The following is a 22,859-nucleotide window of genomic DNA, read 5'->3' as shown; positions in this document are numbered from 1 at the left end:
CACCATGGGACCACGCAGCCATCATACCCCTCAGGAAGGAGACGCGTTCTGTCTCCTAGAGATGAATGTACTTTGGTGCGAAGAGTGCAAATGAATCCCAGAACAACAGCAAAGGGCCTTGTGAAGATGCTGGAGGAAACAGGTACAGAAGTATCTATATCCACAGTAAAACGAGTCCTATATCGAGATAACCTGAAAGGCCGCTCAGCAAGGAAGAAGCCACTGCTCCAAAACCGCCATTAAAAAGCCAGACTACTGTTTGCAACTGCACATGGGGACAAAGATTGTACTTTTTGGAGAAATGTTCCCTAGTCTGATGAAACAAAAATTGAACTGTTTGGCCATAATGACCATCGTTATGTTTGGAGGAAAAAGGGGGAGGCTTGCAAGCCGAAGAGCACCATCCCAACCATGAAGCACGGGGGTGGCAGCATCATGTTGTGGGGGTGCTTTGCTGCAGGAGGGACTGAGGCACTTCACAAAATAGATGGCTTCATGAGGATGGAAAATTATGTGGATATATTGAAGCAACATCTCAAGACATCAGTTAGGAAGTTAAAGCTTGGTCGCAAATGGGTTTTCCAAATGGACAATGACCCCAAGCATACTTACAAAGTTGTGGCAAAATGGCTTAAGGACAACAAAGTCAAGGTATTGGAGTGGCCATCACAAAGCCCTGACCTCATTCCTATAGAAAATTTGTGGGCAGAACTGAAAAAGCGTGTGCGAGCAAGGCCTACAAACCTGACTCAGTTACACCAGCTCTGTCAGGAGGAATGGGCCAAAATTCACCCAACTTCTTGTGGGAAGCTTGTGGAAGGCTACCTGAAATGTTTGACCAAAGTTAAACAATTTAAAGGCAATTGCTACCAAATACTAATTGAGTGTATGTAAACTTCCTACCCACTGGGAATGAGATGAAAGAAATAAAAGCTGAAATAAATCATTCTCTCTACTATTCTTAAAATAAAGTGGTGATCCTAACTGACCTAAGACAGGGAAGTTTTAGTAGGATTAAATGTCAGGAATTGTGAAAAACTGAGTATAAATGTATTAGGCTAAGGTGTATGTAAACTTCTGACTTCAACTGTACATATACACACATACATAATGTTCCCCTGCAGAGTTCATTGTTCAGAGTTCAAGCTCATTGTTACATTGTACTTACACTGTATTTAGGATTAGGGTGAGGGAGATGGTTAGGGTTGCAAAGGGTCGGAAACTTTCTTATAAATTTACGGAAATTTTCCATGGGAAGTTAAGCCCTGGAATTTGGGGAATTTTGCTTAAATTCATAAAAAACGTTTATTTATAACATTGAACCTTTTTTGTGGGATACACATAAGACAATTCTAGGTGTTGTGCCATATTTTGGTTAAACTATCCCCAATTGAATGGAATTGCAACCCTCTGCATGCACATCACATGTGCAGTGCACCCTTCCATCACATGTACAGCTGATTCTCAAGATCTTGCACACTAATGAGATGCTATTGAGCCCACACTACTACACTGTCTGAGCCAAGGACTACATGCTTTCTGGTAAGTTTTGATTGCAATACTGGGTGGGGTAAATATATTTTATATGACACATATCATTTTTTGTTAACTAGTAAATAGTAGCCTACAGCAAAGTGTGTTTAAATCATTTCTAACTTGTTAACAATTTCTGTTCGTTTTTGCTACCATGTGGGTTTTAGCTTGCTTGAGCCTGCTATCTGAGGAGTGTTAATTCACCTTTTTCCATACATGTTTCATTAAAACATTTATCTTACAAAGGTGTTGTTTCATCTAACTGCTTATCTATTTATCTGTATATGGAATTGTATTTATATTTTTTTTTACAATTTTTTTCTTTAAAGGAAAATGCCACGAGCACTATCTGATGTGTGGAGACATTTCACTGCAGCTAATGTAGAAGGAAAAGCTGTGTACATTTGCAAATACTGTGCCAAATCATATGTGAAGAATGCAACAAAGATGAAGAATCATCTGGCTAAGTGCATAAAGTCGTCTCAGCACTCACAACCTCTGAAAAAAGTCCCTCTACTTCTATTCAAGGTGAAAATGATGAATCAGACACCTTATCGATAGCAACAGCTCACGGTCCTCCTGGAATCAGACGTTTTGACTCAATGGAGGAACGTAGTCAGAGAAATGCTGATGAATGTCTTGCTCGAGCTGTGTATGCAACTGGTTCACCTCTGATGCTCACAGGCAATGTGTATTGGAAGAGATTTCTGAATGTTCTTTGCCCAGCATACACCCCTCCAACCAGACATGCTTTATCTACTCATTTGCTGGATGCAGAGTTCAACAGAGTTCAAGTGAAGGTCAAGCAAATCATAGAGAAAGCAGACTGTATTGATCGAATGTTCGAGGGCAAGGAATAATTAACTACATCATCTCCACCCCTCAACCAGTATTCTACATGAACACAGACACAAGGGACAACAGACACACCGGTCTCTACATTGCAGATGAGCTGAAGGCAGTCATCAATGACCTTGGACCACATAAGGTATTTGCACTGGTGCCAGACAATGCTGTGAACATCAGGGCTGCTTGGTCTAAAGTGGAGGAGTCCTACCCTCACATCACACCCATTGGTTGTGCTGCTCATGCATTGAATCTGCTCCTCAAGTACATCATGGCACTGAAAACAATGGATACACTCTACAAGAGAGCCAAACAAATGGTTAGGTATTTCAAGCTTTAGCAGCAATCTACCTCACCAAGCAAAGTGAGAAGAATAAGAGCACCACATTGAAGCTGCCCAATAACACCCGATGGGGTGGTGTTGTCATCATGTTTGACAGTCTCCTGGAGGGGAAGACTCTATCCAAGAAATGGCCATATCACAGTCTGCCGATATGGACAGCCCCATCAAGAGGATCCTCCTCGATGATGTATTTTGGGAGACGGTGGTAAGCAGCCTGAAACTCCTGAAACCTATAGCAGTTGCCATTGCACAGATTGAGGGAGACAATGCCATCCTGTCTGAAGTTCAGACTCTGCTTGCAGATGTAAGAGAAGAAATATGTACTGCCCTGCCCACATCACTGTTGCTCCAAGCAGAGGAAACTACAGTTCTGAAATACGTCAAAAAGCGTGAAGACTTCTGCCTGAAGCCCATACATGACGAAGTGTACATGTTGGACCCCAAGTATGCTGGCAAGAGCATCCTGTCTGGTGCAGAGATCAACAAGGCCTATGGTGTCATCAATACCATGTTTCGCCACCTTGGCCTGGATGAGGGCAAGGTTCTTGGCAGTCTTGCGAAGTACACTTCCAAGCAAGGCGTTTGGGATGGAGATGCAATATGGCAGTCGTGCCAACATATCTCATCAGCCACCTGGTGGAAGGGACTTTGTGGATCTGAGGCTCTTTCCCCTGTTGCCTCCATCCTCCTCCCAATCCCACCAACATCAGCCACCTCAGAGCGCAACTGGTCCTTTTTGGGAACACACACACCAAAGCACGCAACAGGCTGACCAATACAAGGGTTGAAACATTGTTGGCCATCCAGGCAAATGTGAGGCTTTTTGAGCCTGACAACGAGCCATCCTCAACAAGGTTGGAAAATGACAGTGAAGATGAGGCCTCAGAGTCTGATGTTCAAGAGGTGGACATGAAGGTCCAGGGAGAAGACATGGAAGCCTGAGAGGAAGACAACCAAAGCTTTAGTTTCTAGATGAATGTTGAAAACGTTTTGGGGAGATGCGATGGATCATTGGGGATCATTCAATATTCCCTTTCTTTTGTTGTTCAGTGAAATCATCCCATGTGAAGAGACAACTGATTTAATTAAAGTTCAAATTAGTAACTAAATAGTTTTTTACATTTCTTTTGGAAGAATTTAATCATTTGCAATTATGTATACTTATGATAAGGTTTATGTTTCTGTCTCCATATGATATGGTAAATATATAATACTATTAATTTGCATATATTTCCGTTAATTCCAATATATTCCCACGGAAAATTTCCACCTCTGAATATTCCCCAAAATGTGCAACCCCAATCCTAGTTAGGATTACTGCAAGTAGTTACACTGTACTTATAGCTACAGTGTAATTTCAAGAGCACATAGACAGTATTCATGATCAATGTACAGAAGAAAAACTGTTGCATGGTTACAAAAATCATTTATTGAAAAAAATATATAATTTGCAGATCAAATAAAATGTAAAATTCTTCCAAAAACATAAAAAAGCAACAGCTTATAAAACTCAATTTTATTGGATTCATATTATTCTGTTTATTTCCAATTTTAACAACAGTTTATTACTGTAATAATTGATCTGTAGTTTACAAAATATACAACTTTCTAGCCTCAAACTCAACTTGGGACCTCGAAGACAGGAACAATGGAAAAAAACAAAGGAACTCTCTAATCAGTGACTGATTTAGACCTGGGACACCAGGTGGGTGCAATTCATTATCAGATAACACAGAAAACCAGCAGTCTCCAGACCTCGTAGGGTAAGAGTTGAGTACCCCTGATCTAGAACATAAGTAAACATCTAAACTGAATTTTAAGGAACTGGACAACCTATGAATCCATCTTTTGACAGACCAGTCTAGAATCTTGTGGTCCCTATTTTCATGCTTTACACTGGGTGGCCCTTTAAGTCTATCATTCAGTCATTCTGATCAATATTGATAGTACTTCATTTATAAAATATATTATAATATTCACTTTTGCTTTCTTTCAACTACAATAGTAATGCCATAAAACGTCTAGAGAGACAAGCTCATGTACAGTACTGCACATCACATCTACTGTTGAATACAACAACAAAAAGCTGTGCACTGGAGCCCCATGCAAACAACATGGAACACTTTGTGATTAAATAAACAATCAAATCATAGCAAATAGTTATCAGACTTTTTTTCTGAAAATGGAGTAACAGCCCATACCTCTTGTTCGTTACTCATATATCTATTGATTAGTAAACTAATCATGGTAAAGTCATGGTGATATTATTCACCAATAGTTACACAAACAGAAATGCTTCAAAAATTATTTTGTAATGTCAAGAAAGGATATGTTAGTAATCTTTTCTCTGAAGATCAAAATAAATATATTAAGAGGCATTATAAATCAAAGAATAAAAACATGTAAAGGTTGAACAGCAGCATAGATGAGATCTAAAAACCCAGAGCTTTGCTAAATAAACTATGCGTTCCAAATGGTCATGCGTTCCAAATGGTACCCTATTCCCTATATAGTGCACTACTTTTGTCCAGGGCCCATAGGGCTTTGGTCAAAAGTAGTGTACTATTTAGGGCATAGCATGCCATTTGGGATACATCCATAATCACCACCTGGAGAGGAGAGTCCCTTGGAGCCAAATTTTCCTCATGCTTGGCCGGTGTTACTCATTGCACTATATCAAGGAGTCTGATCCACTGCATCCTACGACATGGAATATATAATATGTAATAATCAAATATAACTGACAGTAAGACAGCATGAGTTATCAGTTCCATGGGGACTAGTATTAAAAAGTTTAAAAAAATAAAAGAACAAAAATAATTTCCTAAGATTATTATTATTATTATTATTAGCAAGAGCAGCTATTAAATATTCCAAAGCAACAAAAGTTATTGGCACATGCTTTTGTACAGTGATTCATCTTTCCAGTTATTGCAACTATTCAAGTACAAATAACTGGATACATATACACAAGGACAGTGATAAATTAAGGTGAAAGATAACATATATTATTTGGCTGCCTATGACGATTCTAATCAGACGGTTTGCAAGATGTTCTGGAATCATTCTGGAAGATTCTTTATTGTCCTTGTGAGAGGGATGATGCTGCGTGTATAGTACCAAGTCTACCGTTCACTTGAACTGTTTTTGTCGGGGCATTGACCTGAATAAAATAGATGAAACATGAAAACCAGTGTTATTTTTGTACCAATTAAAAAATGCCTGACATTGAGTTAAAGTTAAGATCATGCAAGAAGTAGACTATTTTGTGAAGAATGGAAGTGTTTTTATTGTATTTCTCTCATTGATTAATCTAATGGAACAATACATTGCTCAAGCTGCACAGCCCCACAGACTGTGGAACTACGTGATGGAATCTTGGTCTCCAGCTAGCACAGAATGTTTCCCAGGAGTTCTTTGTTCCGTCACAGACATGTTGCAACAAAAGACAAGGTAATACTAGGTGAGAAATGGTGGGTAGTCACCTGGCTGGTGAGTTCCCATATGAGTGCATGCACAATGGGTAATTTGTGATCACCTCCATTTTCTCTATCTGAAAACATGGAATTGACAACCTGTAACTTGATGACTAAACTCGCTCCCAATAACTGTCTCCCTCTTTTGTGGTGTTGCTATTGTATTGTTAGTGTGGTTGCCTGCAGTACAGAAGATACTCTACCTTCTTCAGGCGCTCAGCTGCAGAGCCAGATCGGATGGCCTCCAGCATTGCATCCCGGGCCAGAGCGGGATTCCCCCCAGTCCCCAGGGGCACCCCCATCATAGTGGGCTTGGGCTGAGTGGAGGGAGGGCCAGGAGGAGGAGGAGGAGGAGGAGGAGGGAGCATAGAGGGGGGTGGAGGTGGCGGAGGCACAAATGGAGGAGGGAGAGGCATGGCAGGGAAGGCATCACACAGAGTTCTGTTCTCCTCCTCGGTCTTCCTGAACTTGTCAAGCTCCTCTGCAGCCTGGGATATGGTCTGTGGAGCGTAGAGAGGGAAACAATGGCAGTCCAGATACATAGACCCACTTGACGGCTGCTTTCACACGCATACACACACAACTTCCCTCTTATACCTTGTTAACCCCAGTGGTTTACTAGGCAGCAAAACAAAGGTTAAAAAGCATTTCAAACAGCTTTGCAACTCTAAGTTAAGCTGCCACTAGCCTGGATCTACTTTAGCTCCTCAAACTAAATTTAACAGGTAGCTAAGGAACAGAATCAAGAACTCCCATCAAACATTCCATTCTTTTTTTATCAAACCTAAATTCCATGTTATTGCCCTGAGAACCTGATTTAGTAATGCACATTTCTGAGATTCCTGCTGGTGAGCTGGGCAGGAACATTCTAAAGCTCACCACATCGGGCCTCCCTCACAACTACACATTTCCTCCTCTCATTTCACCATGGTCCTTACATGAAAACAAACCACATCACATTCAAGGGGAACGCAAATAGACTCATATATATATAATAAACATAGTGCTGCTTGTTCTCCTGAAATGAGCTATTCACTGACATGGAACAGATCCTCTGTGCTACGTCAAGACATTGCAAAACCAATGCAAAACACTGTCTGACTCTTGGCTATAGCTTACCTTCTTTAGCCCTGCAGAGTTACTTTGGCCTCTAATGGCTGCCAGTAGCGCACATCGCTCATTCTCTTCCTCAACAAAGAACGATTTCTTCAAAGTGCTGCTTGCACTTGAGTCCGATATCTAGTCCGACAGGGAAAATCAGGGAAATTAGAAACCAACCCCCTACATTACACTCATTATAAGTAGCTGTAGACTTCCACTTTAAAAATAAAAGACAGTGATCTTTGTGAAGTTAGCATGACTATCTCTCTCACCTTTCTGAACCTCTCCTTCCCATCCCCACACTGGATGGCCGACATCAGAGTGGTGTGTAGCGACGTGTCCATCTGGACCGACTTCATGATCACAGGTTTGAACTTCTTCACCGGCCCAAACAGACTGACCTGCTGGGGCTCTGGGAGGTCATTGCTGGCAGCAGCTGCAGCCGATTGCGGTGGTTCAGGCTTCTTTGCCAGGGCTGGAGGACCTTTGGGACCTACTGTCTCTGATCTGCTCTGTGCAGGTGGTGGACCCTGCAAGGGCTTGGAGACGGCAGGTACCTGTTTAGTGGGGGATTGTGGTGCTGGTGGTGGGGGTGTCATCGGTGTCTGCTGTCTGGGACCGGTACTGTTGTACCCATGCTGCTTAGTGTTATTGGCTACTGTATCAGAGTCCAGTAACTTGGAGCTCCCTCCTCCACCTCGCAGGGTAGAACTGCTCCTATAACCACTCCGGTCCACTCCTTGCGTCGACTCACCAGAGACTACCCGTTTCTCTGCTGTGAGGTTTTCAGGGTAACATTTAGCACTGGCGTGACAGGACACAGACCCAGAGCTGCTCTCCTTCTTCACTGGTACATTAGTAGATGTACCAGAGGACCGCTGTGGATTTACATGAAAGGATCGACCCTCTTTCTGATAGCCGTAACTGCCAGGTGGCTTTCTCACGGGGACAGACAACTCTCCTGTTACTTCTTGGATGTTGTCAGCTTTGGCCATGGTGGGCTTCACAGCGGATTTAGCAATGGCAGAAGCTATGTACTGACTGGATGTTCTCCTGGACGGCTTGAGGAAAGAAAGGTTTCTCTTCTGATCTTGGAGAATACCAGGGTTCAATTTCATAGGCTGCTGCTGCTGCACAGGCATCTCTGAAACTGGAACCTTGCCCTCTGCTTCCTGTGAGACGCCCTTTGTTACCTCAACAACATCTTTGCATGTTTCCTTAGGTGTCATCTTGGCTACAGGTTCAGAGGCCTTAGGTGTTGCCTTGGCTGCAGGTGGGTCAGAGGCTACGACCCGTAGGGTGGTTTTAGGGACATCAGGCTCTGGGCTCTGGGTCTTTGTGAAAGGGACAGGCCCTCTACTAGTGGGGACCGAAGGTGTAGAAGTGTCCTGCTTCTCCGTGGAGCTCCAGAAGGCTTTGGCTTTCCCCAGGAGTGGTGAGACGGAGTCATCTTCGTTGATCCCAGACTCAGAGGAACCGCCAAACTTGTTTCGGGCGATGGCCACTTTGACCATGTTACCCTGATCGTCAATTCTAATGGCACCTGCTGTCAGAGTGGCCGTGGCCTCTGCTGGCTTCTGAGGCTGGGTTGCAACTAATGGCTTGGGAGGGACGATGGTGAATGTCTTCATACCGAATCGAGAGACTGGGCTACAGGTGATTTTCATGTGTGACTGGGAGGCAGCGTGGCCTCTATAGGTGGGAACCTCTTCCTCAGGGGACTTGGAATGGCTCTCCAGGACAGCGGGAGAGCTGTTGACAGGTGAGGCGTTCCTCTCAGCTCCCTCAGTGGACTCCCGTCTTTGAACTTCCACTTTAGTCTTAGAGACCACTGCTGTACGGTCTTTCCCCGCAGTGCCATTGGCAAGCTTCTTCCCTGGTGATTTGAGGCGCTGCACGGGCTGTGGTTGAGCAGAGCTGACTTTGCTGGAGCCGTCAGACGTACAGGCGTTGTTGTTTTTGTTCTGTATGCCACCAACACTTGAATGATGATGACTGTGGTTCAGGTCTTTGTCTGTTGTTTGAGAGCTACTCATTAGTGTGGCTTGGTGATCCGTCATGCTCTGTGTCTCGTAGTCCTCCAGGACTTCATCTATGGCTGTGACTGGGACCTCCATATCCACCACAGACACTGGGATATCATTGCTCTCAGTGGACATCACGTAGGGGTGCTCTTGCACTGAAACCGCATCTATGTGACTTATATCTAGTGGACATGGACAAATGAAAATACATGTGTTAGCCGGCCTGCTTACTGACTATACAACAAATATTTATTTGTGCATCCATTGTGGTTTCCAGGATGTCTCCAGTACGTAATTCATGTGCATTTGATGGACAATGAAACATGTTTTCTTTGAATTTGTGTTCTACTAAAAGCTCACTTGCTAGATCAGCATCCAGATCAGCCAGAGTCTGGTTGAGCTGAGCGGTGAGCTCTGGGTCCTCTTCATAGATGTCCTTTGTTTTGCCTGCTTTGTCATTGTGGCTGATATCACTGCTGTGTCTAAGGGAGGAGGGGGGTAATACAAGTTAAGTTTTGAACTGTTTTGCAGGTAGCATAAATGGAGAACTCAAGTTAACTCAAAAATGCGAAAGTTACATTTAGATGATGGTGGAGTCTGCTGCCCTTGAAATATTTATTCATAGTACTTGTGTTTTCGAGTTTATATTTCTTTCACACTTAGTTCAAGGTGTCCACTGAGCATTCCTCTATTTTATTCATGTGTTTATTTTCTAAACTAAAATTAAAAAGGCATAGGGGTTATATCCCTGCTCTTCTTGGCCAAGCCAAAGATAACTTTCCTCCTGCAGAATAGGTAGAGTCTATTTTCCTGCTAAAAACCCCAAAACCCTCACTTTAGAGCCCAGCAGATTTAAGTGACGCTGCAGACTTTGGAAGGTAGCCCCTTAGCTTCAACACATGTGGACTGCAGTGACTCAGTCAGGAAGCACTGTTGGCGCAGTAAAACAGGCCTTTAAAAACGAGCCGGTGCAGAGACGTGAGATAGCTGACTAAATAGTGAGAGACGCGAGGCAGAACTGAGAGCGAGGAGGGAGTTAGTTGGTTGACTGGGCCATCTAAGACTAGGTACCCTTACAATGAGAAAAGCAGCTTTAGCTAGGGTCTGCAACAAGGCTAGTAGTAGTAAGTGCATAAGGGTAGGATAACTAAGAATTAATAATTGAAAAGCAGTGCTAAGTGTGCACCCTGAACATTGCTATGATAATGCACTGAGCAGAGCAGGTGAGTGGCAGTACAGTTACAGTACCTGTGTCTGGAGCCCCACGTGGCACAGCCCTCGTCACTATCACTAGAACAGTCCTTGGTGAGGGGATGGATCATGGGGTGAGAGGAGCCAGAAGAGCCCAGGGAGAGGCTCCCGTCTGGGAAGGTAGGGTGAGTGGTGTCAGAGGCTGAGGGGGAGCTGACCAGGCCAGAGTCCTCAGCCATGCCCTCGGAGGCTGCATAGCCCTGGTCCTGGAAGCTGCCACTGCTGCCCATGGATAAAGTCTCCTCCGCCTCTGTGTCTGGGGTCTGGGGTCCTGCCACAGAGAGCCGCCGAGAGTGCAGCCAAGCTGGGGTCCGGGCAGAGGGGTGGTAGACATGATCATCATCATCATCAACAGCATAATCATCAGTATTATTATCAGTATTATCAACTGACAGAAGAAAGCTGTATAATGACGCAAAATAAGCTGATCTAGTTACAATTTTATCTGTGGTCTATTGAGAAGAACAGTTCACAGCAACAAAACAAGAGGTTGTACAAGCATGTGCATGACAGAGAAAGGAGGGAAGCAGAGAGGGGAAGAGTGAGAGAAATGTTATTATACAATGTTAGCTAGACTTACATTCTGAGACACACACACATACTTGTGGCTCAATGAAACGTCTACGCTGATGGGCAGGCTTAAACATACCTTATGATCCTGTACTCAGTATTTGCCATGAACGATATTGACATGTTGCATCATATACCGTAGTCCTATGGTCTCCCACTTGGCTTTGGAGCAAAACATTTAGATTGTATAACGTCTCACTTATCATCAAGCCAAAAGCAGGAGCATTAATGTATATGTTCCATTTATTAGCTTTCCAGTATTATCCAGCCAGCATGCAGAGCACATCACTGAGAAGTCGTTAGAGAGATGATTTAAAGCCACCTAACCCCTGAGTGACCTTGGCCCCAGTGTGTCTCCAGTGTGTGTGTGTGTGTGTGTGTGTGTGTGTGTGTGTGTGTGTGTGTGTGTGTGTGTGTGTGTGTGTGTGTGAGCTGGGCCTGTCAACTTCAGGCAGAGCTGTAATGGTGAAGAGAGCCTGTTCCTGGAGATCCAGTGACTCACACAGAGTGGCCCTCCCAACCCTTTCCCAGCACTGGCTTAGTCATGCCAGCTGCGACCACAGCCAGCACACACACTCTCCCTAAATCACCAGACACACACTGACTTTACCCAAAACAGCCAAAAACATTCTCGCATTCAACCTCAAGCACATGCACAGTATATCCCTATCCAAAACAAAATCTTACACAAACATGAACTCATGCTTGCTCCCATCACATAAACCCAAACCATGCACAAACCAAGTCAAGACTCTCTGGCAGTAACTCTCTCTGTGCCAGTAACACTCTCTCACCCACATCCAGTCATAGACATATATCATCTCTCTATCCACAACATACTGAAACACACTAAGCCACATTACCAGCACACACACAGAACAAAATCCCAATCACAAATCATTTCCTCATGGCCTCAATAAACAAGTGGTCTTTAAAGTCTTTAATGTTAAATGAAATGATAAAATATTCATGTTTTCATGCTTGTCCATTTCAAGGAAATCCTTGATGTCATTGATCTGTCATGCTAATTTTGCACTTGTGATGATAAACATGTTTTTAAAGTGCTTTTTTGTACAATATAACACAATTAAAAACCCACATGAATGCTGATATTGACAAAGGCACTTAAAGGAGGGCTGAATATCTGGAGTTATTTATTTCACTCACTCACACATCCAACTTAAAAGCTAAAAACATGTAAACAAGAGTGTCTTCTATATAGCTATCATAACTTCTCACCACTGATTTGTTGTCGCAGTAAAGACGCTTCTCACAAACCCACTAATACTAACCAATGTCCCAGGAGTTCATCTCAAAAGAAGGATTGATTTATTGGTCACTCCTTAATGGAGACAACCAATCAGCATGCAGAGAAACAACAGCCTGGTTTCTAGTTACTAACCATTACAAACACTAAGCAATTATATAGAAACCTATACCACCACCATCAAATCATTGATTTGGAGATATCGTATGACTTTCCTTATAGCCTCATTTCAAAATGTCTCCATCAATCACTCCACACTCAATACATGTATGGCTATCTCATCTGCACTTAAACAGCCTAGTGATCACACACATCCCTGTCCCCATCAGCCCTCACACATCACGCTCCTCTTAGTTCTCTACCGTACCAACCACTGTATAACTAGCTGAAATACAAAACGGCTTATAGTTTATACTGTATATACAGACATTTATAAAAACAAGCCACAAACACAAGGAAAAGGAAGCCACATTCCACAATGGAGGGATTTGAAAGTGTCGAGATGGGGAAGAAAGTCAGTTCAAGGGGCAGTTCTAAGAACAGAATAAGAAGGATGGAAGGAGCAGAGGTCCAGCAGGAAGAGACGAAGGTGTAGAAGAAGCGAGAGAGGAGAGGTGGTGGTAGAGGAAGACAGTGAGAGGACGGCAGGCCAGAGCAGTCTGTGTCTGTTCACCGAGGCTTGGAGAACGGGAAACGGACAGGGGCACAGCAGTAGACTGTGGAGGGGAGAGGCAGAGAGAGGGAAAAGAAGAAGACATAAGATAGAACTAGGACAGGGTAGATAAAGGTGTTCTGGAGCCCTGGAGAAAGAAGTTGCCGCTATCGCAGCCTGACAACAGAAACAGAAAATCACAGCCTTTTACAGACAGCAGGAGATAAAAAAAAACATGGGATGAAAACCTCACAGGTTGATTAACGTTGCGTCTTAAATGGCACACTATTCCCTATATAGTGCACTACTTTTGAACAGAGCCCTATAGGCCCTGGTCAAAAGAAGAGCATTATATAGAGAATAGGGTACCATTTGGGATACAAGGAACTTCACTGTCACAGCTGACTTTCAGCATTGGGCTCAGCTGGCCTATCGGCCTGTCTGTTATAAAGGAGGCATCATAACTGTTTAACTGACTGCAAAGGAGATGAACCACGTGGCAAGCCTGGATAGAATGTACACATGAGCCGGACTACACATTAAGAGAGAAAACTGTGATACACACAGATAATGACTTCAACATTTTAGTAATTTAGCAGAAGCTCTGATCCAGAGCAACTTACAGTAAGTAGTTAGTGCATACATTTTCATACTTATTTTTACATTGTACTGGACCCCTCTGGGACTCAAACCCACAACCTTGGCATTGCAAGCACCATGCTCTACCAACTGAGCCACACGGGACATTCAACATTCAACAACAACTATGAAGTTCAGGGAAGGAAGCAGCACTGAAAAAGGAGAGGAGTTAGAGAAAGACATGAAGGTTGGTAGGAGAGTGGCTGGCTGCCGGAGGGAAAGGCAGCCCAATAGTAGAGGAGGTCAGCTGGGATGAGAGACCTACACTGAGGGGCCTCCTCCATGTGGCTCTCTGGTGAGGCATCGGGGGAGTCTGGGTCTGAGGGAGGGGGTGAGGGGATGACTAACTGGGGGGGGCTCCCGTACTGGGGTTCGCAGAGGTTTGAGTGGCACTGGACGCTCAGCACCTAAAGAAAAGGAAGGATGCAGCAAGCACTGGGTGTTAGAATGGGGGAAATCAATAGGCTTGAGAAAGTTTCACTGAAAAACACGAGTTCTGTATGATCATTAAAATAAAAAAAAACAGGAAATACAACTGTTAAAAATAATATTGCCTTTGTTCATCATACTGTGCAGAATGAAATTACTTTTTTAAACATTAACCTGTCTGGGCTAGGGGGCAGTATTTTCACGGCCGGATGAAAAACGTACCCAATTTAAACAGGTTACTACTCGGGCCCAGAAACTAGAATATGCATATTATTAGTAGATTTGGATAGCAAACACTCTGAAGTTTCTAAAACTGTTTGAATGGTGTCTGTGAGTATAACAGAACTCATATGGCAGGCAAAAACCTGAGAAAAATACAACCAGGAAATGAAAAATCTGGTGCCTGTAGGTTTTTCAAGTCATTGCCAATTGAACACACAGTGACTAAGGATTCATTTTGCACTTCCTAAGGCTTCCACTAGATGTCAACAGTCTTTAGAAAGTTGTTTGAGGCGTCTATGATGAACAGAGACCGAATGAGAAGGCTGGGAAGTTGGTGACCCAGGGAAGGATGTCAGTTCATTGGCGCGCCTTCACGCGAGAGGTAGCTCTGTTCCAAAACGTTTTTCAAGACAATGCATGGGTCCGGTTGGAATATTACTTAAGTTCCACGTTATAAAGGCCCTAAAGATTGATGCTATACAACGTTTGACATGTTTGAACGAACGTAAATAGATTTTTTTGTTGACTTTTCGTCGTGACATTTTCCTCTACATTTTGAGTAGCTTACTGAACGCGCTAACAACATGGAGTTATTTGGACATAAATTATGAACTTTATCGAACAAAACAACATTTGTTGTGGACCTGGGATTCCTGGAAGTGCCTTCTGATGAAAATTATTAAAGGTAAGTGAATATTTCTAATGCTATTTATGCATTTAGATGACTCCAAAATGGCGGCTATCTGTATTGCGTAGTGTATTTTTCTGATCACAGTACTCAGATTATGGCAAAGTGTGCTTTCCCAGTAAAGTTATTTTGAAATCTGTCAATGCGGTTGCATTCAGATGTTAATCTATAATTCTTTGAATAACAGTTTAATATTTTTGTAAATTGTAGTGCTGATTCACCGGCAGTTTTGGGGGAAATACATTTTCTGAATGTCACGCGCCAATGTAAAATGCTGTTTTTGGATATAAATATGAACTTGATAGAACAAAAAAATGCATGTATTGTCTAACATAATGTCCTAGGAGTGTCATCTGATGAAGATTGTCAAAGGTTAGTGCATAATTTTAGATGGTTTTCTGCTTTTGGTGACGCCTGTCCTTGCATTGAAAATGGCTGTGTGTAATTTTTTGTCTATGTACTGTCCTAACATAATCTAACTTTATGCTTTCACCGTAAAGCCTCTTTGAAATCGGACAATGTGGTTGGATTAAGGAGATGTTTATCTTTCAAATGGTGTAAAATAGTTGATTGTTTGAGAAATTGAAATTATTAGATTTTTGCTATCTTGTCAAGCAATCCCGTTACCGGGATGAGAACGGGAAGGGGTCCCATAGAGGTTAAACAATAAGCAAAATACATAAGGCAATCAATGAATGGATACATTAACAAATAACTGAAAGCTGCTTATAACTGCTTAATGTATGTGGAGAAAGTACAGTAAAGCTACTGAAGGGAAGCTTCTCAGTGGTAATTGTGTTGCTTGCTGATCAGAGTCTCTAAGTCAGAACCCCTTAAGCAGAGCAGAGCAGAGCAGAGCAGAGATAACATCAGACTCTACGCCCCAGACTCCAGCTAGGGAAGATAGAAATGGAGCTTCACAAAGCACTCCAGGCCAGGGCCGGACTACCCCACTTGGGGCCCGCTTTAGAAAAACAGATTTGTTTTTTAGGAAAACAGCTAACTTCCTGCATTTCAACACATTTTGTGTCAAAAATAATTTGAAGATTTGTAAAGCTATTCTACACATTTTGTAATGAGGCTCTGAGAATATGTTGCAATTTTAAAACTCATTTCCTGCAATTCTACACTTTTTGTCATGGGTCAGAGAAACATTTTGCTGCTTGATAGCTAATCTCATGCTGTTGTTCACATTTTGCCATGAGGCTGAGAGAAAATGATGCAGTTTTAACCTTTTCACCCGTGAGTTCCAAATATCTCTAACGGTCACCCCAGCGTGAGTTGTTATGCACCTGACGTTAGAATGCACTGTTCCAAAATATGATTGATACGCAACAGGACAGTTAACCCACGCTGCCTGCTAATTATCTATAGGCCGTTTCAACTTGTCAATTTCAAATTATTTTCTAACAACAGTTTGAGTTGAGGTGTGTTCCGCCTCCTCATTAATTCACATAAAAGTAGCCCTGTAGCAGACAATTTATGTTTGAGGCTTTACTGAGCCGGACAAACCTCTCTCTTCGAGGAGAGCCCAAGCACTTCCCCAGATCAAATATGCAGATATTTGCGCAGTCTTACAAACTTTTTCCCCCTGGCACATTTTTTGGCTGGTGCTCGCATTGCCTTCATCGTTGTTTTCCTTACAAATAATAACTTTGGACATATGTGCGTTCCTATCAAAGTAAGTGCCTTATTTTCTGTATATCGTGTTGTCTTTTCTACTGCAGCATACAGTAAGTATGTATTGAACATAATGTATTTACAGTTTTATTCACGTTTCAAATATTGGTGATCATTGCATAGATTGTAATGGACACCTTTGATGTATGTAAAATACTTTTTTGAAGGTTGTACTGATTATGATGAGCTAATGCTAAGCTATTTGCCAGCTATGTGTGATGCCATGTTTGTTGACATTATACAATGCATTCTGGGTGTCACGTAAACATCTGTCAGACAAAATATGTTATAATGAGGAGAAGGAATGGTTCACTCATCTTTCGAGTAAACTTCTGGAAGTGAATGAAGGGAAGTGAATGATCGTAGACAACACAACCCCTTCAACATGCATACTGCAAACAGACCAAACTCATCTTGTCTCCTCTTATTATCTTTGGTTGACACGAAAAAACAAAACAGGGTGGCGTGCACACACTACCCATCGTCGGATTACATTCGATTTTTAGAAAGTGTTTTACTCAATTATTTACATCAATGGTGAGCTCACCCTTGATGCAATGAATTGTAAATAGTTATTTCTAGGGGGTTCCAATTCACATTGTGGTTTCTGTTAGCTAAATATGACTGCTTGTGTTACGTCAAATCTTTCCTCTCTTAGCACTAGGACTAATGTAGCCTACATTTTCCGGTTTGCATGATTGTGTTATGCTGTCGCTACTTCTGTGAATGTCTGAACATTGCATCCAAAAATAAACTGGTCACATTCAGGACATAACTTTGTAAGGACTGCGTTTGTGCAAAACGTCTCTGTGAAAAAACAGTGTGGCCAGCTCAAACACTGACTGTTGCTTTAATCGAATCATCCAGGGGCTTTCAGAACAGTAGGCCACTTGACAAAACAAGAATCTCCATAACTGGTGTTTTATGTACCAGTGTATAATCAAAATTAGTCAACAGTTGACTATAGGTTTTTAGCATATTGTCACCTTGGATTTCCATATTAAAAGGGAGTCTGCTTTGACTCATATCAGTGATCACATACATAGTATGAGCGCACAGCAGCAGAAAACTCAGAGAAACATTCAGAGAAATCTGACAAAGACTGATGGCAATGGGTGGACTGGAGCTGAACGGCCTGCCACGGGGGTGTAACTGTGTGTTGGTCCTAAATAGCACCCTATTACCTATATAGTGCACTACTTTTGACCTGGGCCCATAGGGCTCTTGTCATAAATAGTGCCCTATAAGGGAATAGGGTGCCATTTGGGATAAAACCTGTAACAGGCTGATGCAATGGCAGCCAGTGCTGAGCGATGTGAGCAATATGTTAACGTATGCCTCACGCATCCCTTACTCAGCAGCTGATGGACTGCATGGAGTAGAGCTGGCTGTGGGAGTGACTGACTCTGTGCCTCAGCCCCTTTAGATGATTGGCTGTGTTCCAGGTGTGACAGCTAGCGCCACAAAAATATGTACCTACCTACGGGACTTAACCGCACACAGCAGATTAAGATGAGAGATTCCCTATTGTCAGCACACTGAAGATAACGTAAGACGTAGGGTAAGAAACACACCCTGCAGAGGCTAACAGATGACCTACAGGCCCTTTAAAAACACTGTGGGGACATGCGCACACACACACCCACTGAGAGGAGCCATATACACCCACCCACCCACCCACCCACCCACACACACACACACACACCACAATGGGTGGGTGGATTGACTGAAACAGCCCCAATTGAGTGGGTTGAAATCTCTATTTTTTTCCAGACAGAAAATGTATTTTAAGATGAGAATCAACGATCGAAAAACCACCTATTAGAAACAGAGCCTCTGTGCCTGAGCCAAACATTTAAAATTGGGTTGAGGGACTGTTTTTTCACTATGATGTGAGAGAGAAGAAGCAGAGCAGGGAGAGAGAGAGAGAACAGACAAAAAGAGGAAACAAGAGCACAGAGGAGCAGTGTGCCATGTGAGAGAGTAGAGAGATATCTGGGTTGCACTATTCCTACTAACAGAGCCAATAGAGGTTCTTTCTCTCCACACAGCTGGAGAGGCAGGAAACAACTGCGCTCATATACATTATAGAACATAAACAATGATTATCTTTAGCCCACATGGGTTAAATAAGGGGAAACATCTAAAATCCCTGTAGTACATCATCCCTAATTGATGCATGTCATCTATTTATCTTAGACTGTACAACCGATGATGTACAACCATAAATATACAACTTCAGATCAGAACATAATGATTTGTTTTGTTATGTTTTGGGAAAGTCTAGCTGTTCTGCCTGGTGAGCAATAGATAGGTCTGTGGGTCTGACAGGGTCTTCCCAGCAGAAGTCTATTAGATAGGTCTGTGGGTCTGACAGGGTCTTCCCAGCAGAAGTCTATTAGATAGGTCTGTGGGTCAGACAGGGTCTTCCCAGCAGAAGTCTAAATCAAATCAAATTTATTTGTCACATACACATGGTTAGCAGGTGTTAATGCAAGTGTAGCAAAATGCTTGTGCTTCTAGTTCCAACCATGCAGTAATATCTAACAAGTAATCTACCAATTCCACAACAACTACCTTGTACACACAAGTGTAAAGGAATGAATACGAATATGTACATAAAAATATATAAATGAGTGATGGCCGAACGGCATAGGCAAGATGTATGGGATGGTATGGAGTACAGTATATACATATGAGATGAGTATTGTAGGGTATGAAAACATATAAAGCAGCATTGTTTAAGGTGGCTAGTGATACATTACATCAGGATGGCAAGATGCAGTAGATGGTTTAGATTACAGTATATACATATGAGATGAGTTATGTAGGTTATGAAAACATTATATAAAGTGGCATTGTTTAAAGTGGCTAGTGATACATCAAGATGGCAAGATGTAGTGGATGGTATGGCGTACAGTATATACATATGAGATGAATAATGTAGGTTATGTAAACATTATCTAATATAAATAATATAAAGTGGCAAGTGATAAATTGATTACATCAACTTTCCCATTATTAAAGTGGCTTGAGTTGAGTCAGTATGTTGGCAGCAGCCACTCAATGTTAGTGATGGCTGTTTAACAACAAGTTAAGCTTTATTTTGATGTATTGCACTTGTGATTTCATGAAAGTTAAATATTAATAGTAATTTAATTTGAATTTGGCGCTCTGCAATTGCACCGGAAGTTGTCGATATGACTGCTATGACAAACATTTTGTGAGTTAGTGCTCAACGTGGTGCTAAGCACGTTCTGTCCCTTCATTTACCTCTGAACACTGTGACCGGAACAGCCTGCGGGTTGACGGGAGAGAACTCAATCGGCCTCTTTACATTGACTATATGTGTACTGATGATACTGACCCATGGCACTGTGTCTGTTGTTCTCTGTCTCGTCTAGTTTCAGGCCAAGAGCAGACTCTCCTCTGGTCTCCTCCGGTGTGGTGCTGCGGGACGAGTCGGGGGTGGGCTTGGCCTTGTCAGTGCTGCTGCTGGGGGCGGAGTCAACCTTTTCAACCTTGCTGGTAGGGGCGACATTGACCATAGTCTTGCTCCTGGGGCCGGTGTCAACCTTGCTGGGGGCGGAGTCTCGGGAGGAGTCAGCCATGGCAGCAATGCTGCTGGGGGTGGAATCAGGGCCGGGCTTGGACACATCAGCCCTGCTGGAGGCGGAATCAGAATCGGCCATTGAGGTGTCAGCGACAGAGGTGCCGGCGGCAACCCCACTACTGCTACTGCTGTAGACAGACCCATTGCTCAGCTCAGAGCCAGAGTCCTCCTCCGCAGGCAGGCTGGGGGTAGGTGAGCTGGGGGCTGGGGAGGGAGAGGGGGCCATCTGGACAGAGGTGTGAGGTGCTGGGGTGCTAGGAGCTGGGGTGACAGAGGTAGCGGGAGTAGGAGGGGGTGCCGGGGCCTTCCTCTTCCTCAGTGTACTCTCTGAGTCAGGAGCCACCTGAGAGAGAGAGAGAGAGAGAGAGAGACGAGAGAGAGAGAGAGAGATTGTAAATATCCAAAGTAAGCTTTGGCAAAATGTACATTGTTACGTCATGCCAATAAAGCAAATTGAATTGCAAAATTGAGAGAGAGAGAGAGAGAGAGAGAGAGAGAGAGAGAGAGAGAGAGAGAGAGAGAGAGTAATGAGTCTTGGCCTTAACAACTCCCCCTAGCAGTGACAATATACCCTATAAATAATTTATTCTTGGACATCATCACTGCTCATTATCATTATTAAAAAGGTGCACCACGCAAAATCTCGCCGCCATTTCCTGGTTGCTAAAATTCTAATAGTTCACCTAATTTCAATTTCTGTTACAAAACAGGCAATCATTATACTATCTAAACCGTTGTGAAATATCTTTCCCCATAACCAAAAATATTGTATTTCCAGCAGTTTGAAGCTGGTGTACAAAACCAAAAGTAAAAGACGCAAAAACAAAACTTAAGAATGGGAAGCATAGAAATAGAGCACATAGAACAGATCAACTGCTTGTTAGACTTGCTTTCAATGACAATGACATAACTAACATTTCTATGTCAATTTGGTCAGGTCGCCAAAAGGTTACATATTATTGCTTCCTTATACAACAAAACAATGTGTGACTCATTTAATATCAACATATCCTCTGATCCTGAAGGCATGGACATAAAAACACTTTCAAACATGTTTGGTGGCCACTTCAAATCTTTTCATGGGAATCAAATCAAATCAAGCTTATTTATATAGCACATTTCAGACATGAATGCAACGCAGGGCGCTTCACAGGAAAAAACATTAAAAAAAAAAAATGAAAATAAAAAAATATATTTACTACACAACAAACATAAGTGGATAGAAACTAAAGAACAATAAAAACTGAAACACTAAAAAAGCATCCTAAGGAAAAGGTGTGTTTTAAAATCTCTTTTAAATATGTCCACAGTTTCGGCCCACCTCATGTTCTCTATCAGGCTATTCCAGAGGCTGGGGGCATAGTAACTAAAGGCTGCCTCTCCATGCCTCTTGGTCCTCGGCTTTGGGATAGTTAAAAGGCCAGTGCCAGAGGACCTGAGGGACCTACTGGGTACATAACTTAAAAGCATGTCTGACATGTATTGGGGTGCACAATCATGGATTGATTTAAAAAACCAATAGAAGAATATTAAAATGAATTCTAAAACTCAGAGGCAGCCAGTGCAGAGACTTTAAAACCGGTGTAATGTGTGCTCTCCGTCTGGTCTTGGGCAGTACCCATGTTGCAGCATTCTGTATGTTTTGCAGTTGACCAGTGACTTTCTTGGCCAGTCCAGACAGGAGAGCATTACAGTAGTCAAGCCTGCTTGTAACAAAAGTATGGATGAGTCTCTCTGTATCAGCCTGAGATAGAAACGGCCGCACCTTTGGCAATGTTCCTCAGGTGGTAAAAAGCTATTTTGGTCACATTCTTAATGTGTGATTCGAAATATAGATCAGAATCGAACATGACCCAGAGGTTTTTTTTACCTGGTGTTTTCTTTGTTGCCCGTGAATCCTATTTGACCGTAATGTTGTGTGTGACCTAAAGTTTTCAAAAAAGGTGTTGTGTGAGTTTGGGCGCATAAGCCTCATCTCAAAATAGTTGTGATAGGAGAAAACTGAGGATGGATAAACAACATTGTAGTTACTCCACAATACTAATCTAATTGACAGGTTGAAAAGAAGGAAGCCAGTACAGAATACAAATATTTCATAACATGCATCCTGATTTCAACAAGGCAATAAAGTAATACTTCAAAAAATGTGGAAAAGCAACATTAAAACTTCAATACTAAAATAGTCATTAACCTTTTCCCTTGAATACAAAATGTTATGTTTGGGACAAATCCAATACATTACATACATTTTTTAGCCCTTTTTCTCACAAATTTTGTGGTATCCAATTGGTGGTTACAGTCTTGTCTCATTGCTGCAACTCCCATACGGACTCGGGAGAGGCGAAGGTCATGAGCCGTGCATCCTCCGAGACACAAAACCCAACCAAGCTACATTGCTGCTGGACACAATGCCCCACTTAACCCGGAAGCCAGCCACACCAATATGCCTAGAAGGCCAGCATCCTGGAGTCGCCCCTTCACTGTTAATGTTGAGACTGGTGTTTTGCGGGTACTATTTAATGAAG

At 42.6% G+C, this 22,859-nt stretch overlaps 1 protein-coding gene across 7 annotated transcripts in view; it reads right to left on the bottom strand.

Moving 5' to 3' along the window:
• Positions 1-4,131: 4,131 nt before the first annotated feature.
• The window catches only part of LOC106579857 (protein cordon-bleu), a 78,231-nt gene continuing 59,503 nt past the window's right edge, over positions 4,132-22,859 (bottom strand). For 6 of the 7 annotated variants that reach the window (XM_014160227.2, XM_045702198.1, XM_045702195.1 and 3 more), the window contains 8 exons: positions 20,089-20,677; positions 10,572-10,878; positions 9,684-9,805; positions 7,572-9,505; positions 7,318-7,437; positions 6,402-6,698; positions 6,208-6,275; positions 4,132-5,885 (listed from right to left, as the gene is read on the bottom strand). In XM_014160227.2, coding sequence (XP_014015702.2) covers positions 5,855-5,885; positions 6,208-6,275; positions 6,402-6,698; positions 7,318-7,437; positions 7,572-9,505; positions 9,684-9,805; positions 10,572-10,878; positions 20,089-20,677 — 3,468 coding nt within the window. In that variant the 3' untranslated portion in view covers positions 4,132-5,854. The remainder of the gene's footprint in view (positions 5,886-6,207; positions 6,276-6,401; positions 6,699-7,317; positions 7,438-7,571; positions 9,506-9,683; positions 9,806-10,571; positions 10,879-20,088; positions 20,678-22,859) is intronic. The other variant, XM_045702188.1, reaches the window with a different exon arrangement.

The sequence above is a fragment of the Salmo salar genome, chromosome ssa02 (genome assembly GCF_905237065.1).
Source record: "Salmo salar chromosome ssa02, Ssal_v3.1, whole genome shotgun sequence".
NCBI lineage: Eukaryota > Metazoa > Chordata > Actinopteri > Salmoniformes > Salmonidae > Salmo > Salmo salar.
Note: the sequence above shows the minus strand (reverse complement) of the source record. Positions and strands in the feature narration are given on the sequence as shown.